At 38.6% G+C, this 13,900-nt stretch overlaps 1 protein-coding gene across 2 annotated transcripts in view; it reads left to right on the forward strand.

Annotated features, from left to right (window-relative positions):
* Positions 1–2,701, forward strand: part of LOC118987946 (lipase member K) — a 98,731-nt gene extending 96,030 nt beyond the window's left edge. For both annotated transcript variants that reach the window (XM_037047286.1, XM_037047285.1), the window contains one exon: positions 1,890–2,701. In XM_037047286.1, coding sequence (XP_036903181.1) covers positions 1,890–2,123 — 234 coding nt within the window. In that variant the 3' untranslated portion in view covers positions 2,124–2,701. The remainder of the gene's footprint in view (positions 1–1,889) is intronic.
* Positions 2,702–13,900: the final 11,199 nt, after the last annotated feature.

Below are 13,900 nucleotides of genomic sequence, written 5' to 3' on the forward strand. Positions count from 1 at the left end.
CTGATTTCAGGGTCTTCTCAGACCCCCTTTGTGTCCTGAAACTTGCTGAAGCTTGCTGATATTTGTTGTTGTCTCTGTTGTGTTGCGTTCTCATGTATTCTTTATCTCTATCTTTGCATTTAAGTAGTTATGCTTTGTTGTTCTACTGAGAAAAGTATAGAGTCAGAAAAAGCACGTCTCTTCTCTCAGCAGTTGCAGTTTCCATTCAGGCCACTGCACCAGGCTTCCCTGAGTCCGTCCTCCCCTCAATGCACTACTGACCAGTGCTAATTTGCACTGACTTCCTTCTTTGCCGTTTACATTGCCTTTGTCTAACATTCTTATTTACCACTTGGTCTTAAGCTCGGGTCCAATGCCTTCCAGTATTATGTGTAGAAGTGATGTGCTTTAAATGTGCAGTAATGCAAAAATTGAAACACCAACCCATCAACTGGAAATAACATCTGGAATGACGGTACCAGTGTGCTCTGCCTGAATGTCACCCTGCAAAGAGAATGTGGGGTGCACAGTTACCAAGTCGAGTCTCCCTCAGGCATATTTCTAGTTCTCTGAGTAAACCTCTCTCTGAATACCCTGGGAGCAAGTGATCCCAACCCCAGGAATCGCCTAGGGTTCCAGCACCGGGAAGATAACCCCCATTACCTCTGGCTATAAAAACCAGTGGGGGTTGGGGTGGCAGAAGAAACTGTCAGATTTTCACTGCTTGGAGGACCCACATGGACTTAGAATGTACACAAACCACAGGGCAGCAGCTAGAGGAGCACCAATCTCATACAGGAAGTGGGTGAAGGGACAGGAAATGAGGCAAGTGCTGGGCATGCCTCTGGAGGCCAGGCAGCGGCGTTGTCCCCTCTCTGGCCAGGGAACGGTGAAGTGGGTTGCCCTGCCCTGGCAATTACCTAAGGCTCTGCCACGTACAGTTTACAGGTGCCTTTGCTGTATAGGCCATGCTACTAAGACAGGAAGTAAGAGCAGCTCTACCTAATACAGAAATAAATACAGAGGGGCTGCCAAATTGAAAAATAAAGAAATATGGCCCAAATGAAAGAACAGAGCAAAACTCTAGGAAAAGAACTAAATGAAATGGAGATAAGTAACCTGTCTAATACAGGTGACTAGATGTATCTGGTTCTTTGGGGTTTGCGTTCTGCAAACCCAAAGAAAAAAGCAGTAATTTTTAATAGTTCAGGCAAAAAGTTCCAAAGAGAACTCAAGCCCAGTTTTAATCATCTCTCATACAACCACTGTGGCCAGGAGAATAAAGAGCTAATTGGCCAGACCTGGTCACCCTGGACCACTCTGGAACTAGAGGAGTGGAATTTGTTGAATCAGCACAGGGAAGGTCTTACCAGAGCCCAGGGACCAGGGAAAACCTGCCAGGAGATGAGCACCCCAGGCAGGATCGCTCTGTAACAGGCTGGCTTTTTAACATTATATCCCCAGTGTCTGTTTTGATGTATTGGTCCCAATGCTCCCTGAAGAGTCTGCTCACATGTCAATAACTCCCCTGAGCCCAGGTTTCTGCATTAGGGGTATGTATAGTTATCCTATCCAATATTTTGTTTGAAAGGACACACTCCCAGTCCAAGTGACACTAGAAAGATAATGCCCACAAAAACAAGGGCCCCTTTTCTCTAGGATCCTTTCCTATTTTCAGAAAAGTGAAAATCAGAAATATAATGGTTGTCTTTTAAAATTCATAATTCATGTTATTGCCCTGAAGTGTTTTATGTAAATTTAACATTTTAATGTCTGTATATCATTGTGTATCCTAATTGCACAGTTTTAATATTTAAAGATTATGTTTAAAAACTGGTAATGTTAGTTCTATAATGTGGGTTTCCATGAAAACTTTTTTTATTTCTCTCTGTCTCTTTTATTGTATTTAGCTTACACCTCCCTTATACAACGTTTCTAAGATGGAAGTTCCAACAGCAGTGTGGAGTGGTGGACAGGACCGTGTGGCTAATTCCAAGGACACTGAAAATTTACTTCCTAAAATCACCAGACTCATTTATTACAAATTTATTCCTCACTACAATCATGTGGATTTTTACCTTGGACAGGATGCGCCCCAGGAAATTTACCAAGACCTAATTAGAATGATGAAGGAATGTTTCTGAAGTTAAATACACTTACCTTTTTTTAAGCAAGCAAGTTTCCATGGTAACGATATGGCATACAGACCCAAAGGTGACCCCTCCAATGACTTGCCTCCTCATGTCGATGCATTTGTGTAGTTTGCACTCCTTGAGTAAGGGAGGGACCTGACACTTGCTTCTAGAATTGGCAAAGGTGATGGGCTGTCACACCCTTGATTAGATTATGTTTCTGGGCTGGCTGTCGCTCCCTGGTTACTTTCCATTGTATAAGAAAACACGTTAGCAGACCGGAACAGGAGATTCTCCTTGCTGGCTTGATGAAGTAAGCAGCTATGTTGAGGAAACCTGCATAGAAAGGATCTATGTGTGGCTTCTAGGATCTGCTGGTGGCCCCAGCCGACAACCTGCAGTCAGGACTCGGTCATACAGCTATAAGGAAATGTATCCTGCCTAAAACTCAAATGAGCTTGGAAGCGCATTCTTTCCCAGGAAACCCTCCAGCTGAGAACGCAGCCCTGCCAACACTTGGACTGCAGCCTGGTGAGACCTGGAGCAGAGGACCCAGCTACGCCATGCCCTGAACACTGACGCACAGAAACAGTGAGATAATAAATATATGTGGTTCTAAACTGCTAAGTCTGTGGTAATTTATTATCAGCAATAGAAAACCACTACTGATACTACTACTACTAAGTTATTATTGTTGTTATTATTATTTTTATCTCTTCGGTTAGAAGCTTAAGAGACCCTGCCCTTATTTCCCCTTGTCGTATTTCCTTTGGCGTGAAGAACCTCCTAGAACATTGCTTGTTTTATAGATCAGCTAGTGACTGATTCTCTCAGGGTGTGTCTGGAAAAAAATCTTTATTTTGACTTCATTTTCTTATCATGATTAGGACATTTACCATGAGATCTACCCTCTCAATGTATTTTTAAGTGTATATACAGGAGTGGTAACTATAGGTACTATGTTGTACAGAAGATCTCTAGAACTTTTTCTTCCTGCATGACTGAAACTTTGTCCCTGTTGAACGACTGTTCCCCTTTTCCTCTGCTCCCAGCCCCAGGTAGCCAACATTCTACTCTTTGCATCTATGAGTTTGACTGTTTTATATACTTTATATACATTAATCATTCAGCATTTGTCCTTTGTAATTGGATTATTTCACTAAGTACCATATTTTGCCATGTATAATGTACACTATTTTTTGCCCAAGTTTTTGAGAGAAAAATGAGGGTGCTCACTATACACAGGTAGTACTAAAATGTGGTTGTACATCATACACAGCAACATACAGTACAGTGTCCTTTAGGTTCATCTGTATTGTTGCCTATGACAGGGTGTGTTTTTAAAAGTTGAATAGCATTCCAGTGTATGCATTGAAATACATACATTGTGGAATACATGAAAAACGTATTCCACATTTCTCTAACCCATTTGTTCCTCAATGAACATTTAGGTTGCTTCTTACCTTGGCTATTGTGAATAATGTTGGAATGAACCAGGGGCACATAATATCTTTTCAAGGTCTTCAATTCTTTTGGATACACAGACATGAGATTGACACATCACAAGGTGGTTTTATTTTTAAGTTTTTAAGAAACTTCCATACTGTTTTCTCCAGCAATGGTACCATCTTGTGTCCTCACCAACAGTGTATAAAATTTCCAATTTTTCCACATCCTCAGCAATACTTGTCTCTTTTTTTTGACAATAGCCATCCAAACAGATGTGAAGTCACATCTTACTGTGATTTTGATTGGCAGTTCCCTGATGGTTAGTGGTGATGGGAAAAAGCTAATGCTGTGGGACTTCTGCTCCAGGAGGGAGGAGGAAGAGGGGAATGTGCACATCCTTAGAAAAAGTTTGGGCGGCTCCAGAATTTCTAGCTGTGCTGACTGGTGAATTCTTATTTTGCCCTAATTTCTGAAAGATTTTTTTCTTACAATTGACTTTTAGATTGACCTCCTTCATATTTTGTTGTTACTCCTTCAGTGCTTTAAAAACTGTTGTTCATTGAATTTTGGAATATGTAGTTTCTGAGAAGTATGTAATACCATATCTCTGTTTCCTTGTAGTTCATGTACCTTTTAAAAAATATTTGTCAATAATTTTTTAGCAATTTGATTTGGGTGAAACTTGTGCTTTTGTGTGTATTTTACTTGGAACTTTACAGGCCTCTTGCATCTATGCATATATAGTTTTTATCCAATTTGGAAAAATTGTGTCCATGGTTTCCTCAAGTATCTTTCGTGCTTTACTTTCCCCGGGTCTCTAATCACATATATGCCAGGCCACTTGCAGTTGACTCACAAGTCGCTGCAGCTGTGTCTTCCCCGAGTGGTTTTCTCTGCGTGCGTTAGCTGACATGCTTTCTCTTCTTATGCTTCACATCCTGTGGTCGTTTCTTCTGCACTGTCTAATCTGCTGTAACTGTACTTGGTGCATTTTTAATTTGGGGTACTGTATTATTTATCTCTAGATATTTCATTTAGGTCTTTTGTGTATCTGCTGTATCTTTCTTCTATCTTACTTTTGTGTTTGTCTTTAAATCCTTTAATATCATAAACATATTTTAATACCTGTTTTAACATACTTTCTGCTTATTTAATTATCTCTGTCGTTTGTGAGTTTGCTCTATATATTGACTTTCTTCTGCTTAAGGGCTATATGTTCCTGCTTCCGTTCCATATTCATAAATTTTCATTGGATGCCAGACTGAAACCAAACGCAGATCCAGCTGTCTGCCACTATGAAAGACCAGGCTTGAGAGGCAGCTGCTGATGTAAAGGGAAGTGGCTTATTTTCAGGTGCGGGCCACCTGGACGATGGGGGATGCATGTCTCACAGCCCATCTCCCTAGGATGATGGGGGACTCTCGTCTCAAAGCCCACCTCTCCTTCTCTCAGTGGCGGCAGAAGTCTTTTTAACAAAGAGACGAAGGGAAGGTGTTGAAAACTCTATGTGCAGACGAGCACAGTCCATTCCAGTAAGGCGAGTGATGGTCTGGTGTGCATCATGCTGGTTTAGTCATTCTGGATTCACATCATCCTGACTTGACATCATCCTGGCTCCACGGTCAAAGGGGAGTAGATCTCCCAGAGCTGGGCTGCCTGAAGGTTGGAGTCTGTCTTTTGAAGTTAGTTCCTAGGATTCTTATATAAACATGCTGTTCAGCTACAAGCTACGTATTAGCCCGAGTAGTACTTACAGAAATAATGTCAAAGAATGTTCGGGTGGGTTATAATTTTCCACCTTTACAGTTTTCCACTGTTACAAGACTTTGAATTTTGCATTGTTGAATGCTGAATTTTATTTTATCCCTTTAAATAGGGTTGGAATTTTGGGGGCAGTCAGTTAATTTACTTGCACCTAAGTTTGATTGTTTTGAAACTTTTCCACCTCCCAAGGGCAGGTCTAGAGCAATCTCCCCTCTCGGGAAATTTAGCCCTAACACTGAGACATGTCCTTTCCAAGGTCTCCCTTGAATTCCCATGTGTTCAGAGAGGTCTCTTCTTGCTGGTTGGTGGGAACTCAGTTCAATCTCTATGTATACTCCAGAAATTGTTTTACTTATAGTTCATTGCAGTTATTTTCCTCTGAGAGTTTTACTTTGTCCACTCTTGTGGAATTTTACCCTTTGCATCAGCAGATTATTATTTAGCCAAAGGCTCCGGGAGATGTATCTTCATATTTCAGGAGCTTTTTCTCTAGACTGCTCATTTTCTGTTACTCGGGCCCATGTATTTTATTGTCCTCATTCTCCCTGATTTCTAGCCTTGTCACCTTCAGTAAACTAGGCCACTGAGCTTCTGTGGGTTCCCCTACCTTTGCTGCAACGCGGAAATTGCTGATAGGCAAAAAGCTAGGGCTTCATAGGGCTCACCTTACCGTTTTCATCCTCTTAGTTATGATCACAGTGCTGCCTGCTCGCCAATGTCCGAAAAATGTTGTTTATTAGGTTGGTTTCAATTTTCTAATTTTGAGGGTTGGATGGTAATTTTAAAACTCGTTATTCTCTCATGACTAGAAGTGAAAATTGAGATCTCTTTAAAAATTATATCATTCTACTAATGGGTAGCTGGTAGAACTTTTTGTCCGCAATGTTTCCCTTAAACTGAATGGAATTATAATTGTCACAACATGTGCATTTCTTAATCAAATTGGATTTTCTCATTTTTATTGCTATATCTTAAAAGTATTTTCTTAATTTATAATTTCTTATCAGGAGGAATCTCAAAGTACATCATCATCACTTTCATCAATTATATCAATTTAATAATTTTAGTTTGATTTTGTACTACATGTCCCATATTCTGAACACTGGCAGCTTCTAGAAGGGAGAAAACTTTCATATGGAACCATTATTTTTCAGTCTAATCATAAGCCCGTGTTGTGCAGGAGGTGGGGGTCTCCTTAGTGGCAGATTGTCTTTGTAGTCCCTGCCAAAGGGTTTTCTGAGCATCTCCTTAAAGTTAAAAGTTATTAATTTAACCTTTTCACCCTGCATTTCTCATATGTTAAAGGCTAGAAGTATGGGATGAAGAAAAATGTGATTCTTGCCCTTATGATTTATGTGTTGAATTTAAAATGTAATAGGAAATTTCAACACAATAATGACAGTAATTAAAATAATGAATATTATTTAGCACTTATTATACACTTATTAACTTAATTAACTTTTATTAAATATATGGCCTAAGTCATTCATCCCTGTCCATGTCTTTCTTCATTATACAGGTACTATGCTTAGCTACAGGGGGCCAGCATAAATAATGCCCCTTTATTATATAACAAAATCTTTTATTACAAAATCATAAGCATGGAATCCTGTAATATGACAATATCACACTCAAGCATACCATATGACATTTTAGGTGAAATTTTCAAGTTGTTGGCCATCTCATGCGAGACATTGCTACCAACCACACTCAAGCCAGCCTTACTTCCGCCAAACCCTGTATTTGCCCAAAGGCCACTGAGACTCAGAAAACACGAACACTAGCTCGGGTCAAATATTTAAGAATTAGAAGCAAATCTGAGTTTTGACCCCAGAGTTTTCTGAATCCAAATCTTAGGCTTTAAATCTTTCTTGTTTTGTCTCCCAATATGGAGTTTAGGTTAGGATAGTCCAGTCAGGAAAGTGCCTACTTGTTACAGGATTCTTGGGGCTCTGTACAATAGGCAAGACCAGAATTTAACACATACTTAACGTAAACAGAGAAACTAAAGCAAAATCTACATCGCTTGAGCTTCAGAGAGGACTGACTAACCCAGCAGCAAGGGCTGGGGATGAAATGGGCAATGCCAGGACCAAACAGGAGTGTGAGTAAGTATGTGAAGCAGGCTACCCAAGTTCTGAGTCAAAACCAGGCTGACAGCTTGGTTGGTATTCATGTGACAAATCTGTTGACAGGAGTGTTGGGATGGCTTTTGCATAGCTTCAACACTTTAAGGTAGCAGGTAAGCATCCTCCTCTTGACCCTTCCCAATGTAATGCTTCTCCATGAAGCCCCGCCCTGCAACCTTGGAGAATGACCTGAGCCTCAAGAGAACAATCCTCCCTTCTATATTTAGTAGAATCAGAAAGCTAATGAACACCATAAACTAACAAAGTAGAAGCAGGCTCCTAAGTATAGGTAAAGGACTAACAGCTGTCCGAGGGGAGGGGAGTTGAGGGGCTGGGTGAAAAAAAACCACCTCAGATTGAGGACACAGACAGCAGATTGGTGATTAGTAGTGGGAAAGGAGTGGGTGGGGGGAAGGTGGAGGAGAACATAGGAGGGATAAGTGGTGATGGAAGGAGACCTGACAATGTATTATAGAATTGTATGCCGGAAACCTATATAATTTTATTAATCAATGTCACCCCAATAAATTCAACTTAAAAATAAATAAATTTGGAAAAGTCACTATTCTCTATAACTTTAGTAAGAAAAGGCTTTTCCTTTATTTTCATAGGTGAGATTCCTTACCCGAGGCTGAACATTTTCCCATTTTTACGTTCTACCGACCCACTCGTTTTAGTGTTGGTTCCAGCTGTCGTGTCCTGCGCACCAGCATGGCATCAGACAGATCCATCGACTCAGTACAACGAAAACCAATTCTCTCTTAACCATTCCTTTTAAGGCTATCTTGGGGGGCTAGCAATATTTACGTGGATCATCCTAGCAAACAGTTGCTCTCATTTCTATGGCACTTCGCGTTCATTTTAAAGTGCTTTCACGGGTATAAATACCTTTCCTTTTATAGACTGAGAGGTAATATGGGGTCACAATGGAAAGAGTGCTTATTTTAGTACTAAATAATGAAAGTTCCAAAGCCAGCTCCACTAAGGATCAGCTGTGTGACCCTAGAATAGTTCCTTATCACTAATTCTAGCAATTTCCTTTTCCACCAAATGGAGGTTTTCTTTCCTGCCTACTGCCAAGCTGTCTTAAAGTTCAAAGATTTTATGAAACACATTCGTATAGCACAGTACTGAAACCTGGGCCTTGAAGTCCAAGTTGTTTAGATTTGGTTCCTAGCTCGATTGTGATATTCATATCCATAAACAAGTTTATCACTCCATATTTTTTTATCTGTAAAATGGAGATAATGTTAGTATTTCTATTATTGGATTGCTGTGAGATAATGAATTAAGAAATTTAATGCCAGTTACATAGAAAGGGGTTAATAAGGATTATTATTTATAAAGCTTTATATAAAGATAAAGGCTCAATATTTTTAGTCATAACCAAAAGCCTACATAGAAGAATAGAATGCCTAATTTACAGAGGAATTAAGTGCAGTATATCAAGACATTAAATAACATATATAAAGTCATACCTATTTTCTTGCCCTCTTTAGACTTGGGTATATTAATACCTACCTTAATAACATTAATAGAAATCATCTCTACCTATTATTTTGAAATGCTCTTGCCAAGCACTATGTTAAATGCTTCTGTGCTTCTTTCTTGTTTAATTTTAATAATACTCCTAAAAATGGACTCCATGTTTTCCCGTTTTACAGACAAGGAGATTGGATATTTGAAAAGTTAATGACTTTCTGAAGGGGTGGAGCCACTTTTTTGAGGGGCGAGGGCAGTGAACCCAAAGCTGTCTCACTACTGAGGCCAACATGCTAATTAACCATGGTGCTATATTACCTCTCACAATGGAATGTTGCCAGCATAAGGGTATTTGTGAATTATTCTCCATTTTTGCACAATCAATAAAATAATTTCTAATGTTTCATCCAGTGCTATACTACCTGCTATGGAGACAGAAGGGGACCAAGTGTTGTGTGCATGTATGGAAATGGGAAATTAATATATATGTATTTTTAAAGATTTTATTCACTTATCTTTAGAGGAGAAGGGAAGGAGAGAGGGAGAGAAACATCAATGTGTGGTTGCCTCTCGTGTGCTCCCTGCTGGGAACTGGCCTGCAACCCAGGCATGTGCCCTGATTAGGAATCGAGCCACAATCTTCTGGTTCGCAGGCCTGCATTCAATCCACCAAGCTACACCAGCCAGGGTGGGAGATTAATATATTTTTATTATTTTAGTTAAATCTATTGGGGTGACATTGGTTAATATCGTTATATAACTCTCAAGTGTATATTCTATGATACATTATCTGTATATATTGCATTGTGTGCCCACTGCCCAAAGTCAAATCTTCTGTCACCATGTATGATTCCCTTTCCCTTTACCACCACCCCCACTCCTCTTCCCTCTGGTAACCACCGTACCATTGTCTGTGTCTAGGAGGTTTTTTGGTTTGTTTTTCTTACTTTTGAGTGCCAAGTATTGCATATTATCTCATTTAATTTCACAATAATTTATGGGTTAGATATCAGTAAACTCATTTTATACATGAAGAAGATAAGTTCCAGAAATAATTAGGCACCCCAGGTCCAATGGCAAGTAACTATCTTGTTGCTCTGATTCCAAGGAATATTCCCGTATGCTGTCAAAGTTGTGATCTAGGCGTGAATATAATAATCATATGTAAATGGAAGGTGAGAGAAGCCTTGGAGTGTCTACAGACAGAAAGAGAGCCAGAGGATGTGGAGTTTATCTGGTTTCCAAATGAACTTGGGTGGAGGGTCAGCTGCCTCGTGGCAGTAGATCTGCCTGTGTCATTCACGGTCACACCAGCAATCGCTCAGGCACAGAGTCAGTGATTCATGAATGGTTGTTAAGTAGCTGAGAGTGTCCTCTGTCCTCCAAGCACTTGACTAGGTCCTGAGGAAATTGGGGTACTTTAAAAACATAATTAATATATATTTGGCTGAGACTCATTTCTCAAGAATTTGTTGGCATAAATAAGGAGCTATAGTTGTGAAGGAGAGAAAACAGAAAGAGATCCGAACCTTGGCAGGGGAAGCCTGTCTGGCAGGAGGCACATGTGGGGACTATGGCATATCAGAGTGTCATAACCTGATACTTGGCCTTGTTAGTGTCCCAGAAATGACCGCACTTAACACATGCTGAGTCACATAACTGAAATGTAACTGAGAAGCCATGAAGCATCAACCCAAAACATATAATTTATATTAAAATCTATAGCTGTCAAAAAAACTACATCAATTTTTATGCCAAACTAATGGATGTTTTCCCTATAATAAAACACATAGGAAGTTCCAGTGAGAAAACGTTGCTTGATATGCAAGGATTACGAGGGAGTTCCCATAAGACTGTCAGCACTTTCTCAAAAGATATCTTTCAGGCTAAAAAGGATTGGCAAGAAATATCCAAGGTCATGAAAAGCAGGGACCTAGAGACAAAATTGCTCCACCTAGCAAAGATGTCATGTAGAATTGAAGGGCAGATAAAGAGCTTTTCACACAAGAAAAAACTGAAGAAGTTTATCATCACCAAACCATTATTATATGAAATGTTAAAGGGACTTATTTAAGAAAAAGAAGAAAATCAAAACTATGAACAATAAAATGGCAATAAATACATATTTATCAACAATTGCATCTAAAAAACAAACTATGGAAACAAGAATAGAGACAGAATCACGGATACAGAGAGCATATTGATGGGTGCCGGGTGGGAGGGGCATTTGGAGGAGTGAATGAAGAGGTGAGGGGATTAAGAAGTACAAATAGGTAGTTACAGAATATCCATGGGATGTAAAGTACAGTGTAGGAAATGGAGTAGCCAAAGAACTTACATGCATAAGCAATGGTGTGGGGATTGCCTTAGCGAGTGGGAGATGCTGGGTAGAGAGGGGCAAAGGGGGAAAAATTGGGACACCTATAATAGCATAATCAATAAAATATAATTTTAAAAAGCCAGAAGAAGTATGTGGTTTAACAGAAACCATTACCACCTACAAAACTATTCAAGTGCACTGAGCCTTTTCCATAAGAAAACAGCAGTCTAAGCACGTTACATTTAAGCTTCACTATAGCTATATAAAATGATACCATTTGTATCCTTTCTTTGTAGATTAGGGAACTAAAATTTAAAAATATTGGGCAACTTGCCTCAAAATATCAATTCTCTAAACTGCAGAATCTTGAATTTAGATACCAAGCTCTTAATATTTATGCTATAATATTGTGTTTATTATGAATTAGCTGGGCACTTATGGAGAGTAATGAGGTAGACATTGTACCTGACCAAATAGAACTTCACAGACTAAAGAAAAAAGCAGATACTATACAGCTGCTCACTCACATAATTAAATCTTTCATTAAACTTGTGTTGAATCCGCTAATATGAAGTGCGTCCTCATCAGGGTGGACAGGGACATCTCTGAGGAAATGAAAGTGTGGCTGAGATCTTTAAATTCTCAGCTATTACAGGCAAGGGAATAGCTCAGATGGCAAGGAGCTGGCTCACTGAGGAGAACTGAAGAAACACAAGGAGACAGGGAGTATTGAACTTAAAGAAATAGGTTGAGCCTGCTTTGTAGGTCTTCCTAAACTCTCACAGAATTGTGACTGTCAAGCCGTTAAAGAGTTTTAATCTCAAGAGTGTTCAAAATAGAATCAGGTCAGATGCGTGATTTAAAGCAATGATAATGTTCGCACAGTGTAGAATGGATTAAATGGATGTAGGGAATCTAGTTCAAAGACTGCTGTGGTCCAGCTAGAGATGAAGGCCTACACTTTATGGTTCCATTTGGAACCATAAAGCTAGCCATAGGCAACTATTTTCTCAGTTCTACATTAAGGACTCTTAAAAACAAGTAATGAATTTTTGCTGATACCCAGGATCTACAAGCAAAACCTCTCAAGAAAGTTGCTATGTTGGTGCTTATTCAATCAATACCATATGATTTCACTCATATGTGGAATCTAATGAACAAACTGAACTAACAAGAAAAACAGAGACAGACTCATAGATGGAGAACAGATGACAGATAATTAGGGAGGGGGAAGTTAGGGAGTCGAAGGATTGAGCAAAAAGGAAACAGGACTCATAGACAACAGTGTGGTGATTGCTGTAAGGGGACTAAATGGTACTAGAAAAAAACAATAAAGATTAAATAAAAAAATAAAAGAAATAGAAAATTTACATCTGGGAAACTATCAAATGTGTAATTGATTTTAAATGCTAGCATAATTTTGGTGACATCTTGGTCAGAAAATGTTAAATTATTAATAAAAATTTTAAAAATAATACTTTGGCCTCTGTTGTTGAAGAAGAGTCAATATGACAAGCTATCTTTCTAGATTTACTGACCTTGAGATCATTGATGGATATTGTACTCCTGATAAGCACCGTGAAATATTTGTGCATGTCTCTTTGGCTAGACAGTAGCACTCAAAGCTCAGCGGAGGACCAGGGGCCAAGCTCTTCAAAGGACACGTTTGATGATTCAGATAGGAGGAAGCTCGGTAGGCAGGTATTCAATTCAGGTAAAATATATGATACAAATTACGTCTCTGGGGTGAGCACTACAGGGAGAAATAAAGAATCTGGTTGAAAGAAAGTTGTAGAGAAAAACAAGCATGAGACTAATAGTATAGCCACTAGCCAGATATGGCTATCAAGCACTGATAATGTGATTAGTTTTAACGCAGATGTGCTGAAAATGTAACAATCCTCACACTAGAAAGACTAAATGCAAAAAAAAAAAAGAAGAAGAATGAAAAGTCAATAATATTGAAGACATTTTAAAATAATAACATTTTGGATTTATTGGTTTAAATTAAATATAATACAAAATGGGTTTTACCTGTGTCTGTATATTTTTTTAAAATGTGCCTATAAAAAATTAAATTATATATATTTTACATTACAGTTTTCTTGGACAGCACTGGTATAGACAATCAAGAATAAGGTTATTATTGCCTAAGAAATCTGGTTATTTATACAAAAACTTGAATAATTCTTTTTCATAAAGTTTTTTAATGTATAGAGATATGAGAGAATATAGTGTGTGGAAGAGCAGATTGTGCCATAGTTCTCACATTTGAGGATAATTATGAGGCTAACTGGCAGAAAAGCTATTGTTGGGTAGTGATTTTTTATTTGTACAATACAATATATGAATAAAGGTCGATTTATTCCAGTTTAATACAAAAACAAAACCAGATTGATTTTTCCTATGGATTTACTTTCTTCTATTAAATTTATCAGATAAAAATGTTAAGAAATGTTTGAAACATATGTGAGAGTAAAAGGATACATTAGAATTTATAGCCAAGCTGGTAGCTTAACATCCTTAGTATTCCTCAGTAATTAAGCAACCTTCTCTCATCTTGCAAAATCATTCATTTGTTCATTTCTTCATTCACTCAACAAATAGTTTTGATGTTCATGGTGTTTAGGAGACAAATAAATCAA

Source organism: Sturnira hondurensis, unplaced genomic scaffold, assembly GCF_014824575.4.
Source record: "Sturnira hondurensis isolate 20B ecotype Veracruz unplaced genomic scaffold, ASM1482457v3 Scaffold0005563, whole genome shotgun sequence".
Classification (NCBI taxonomy): domain Eukaryota; kingdom Metazoa; phylum Chordata; class Mammalia; order Chiroptera; family Phyllostomidae; genus Sturnira; species Sturnira hondurensis.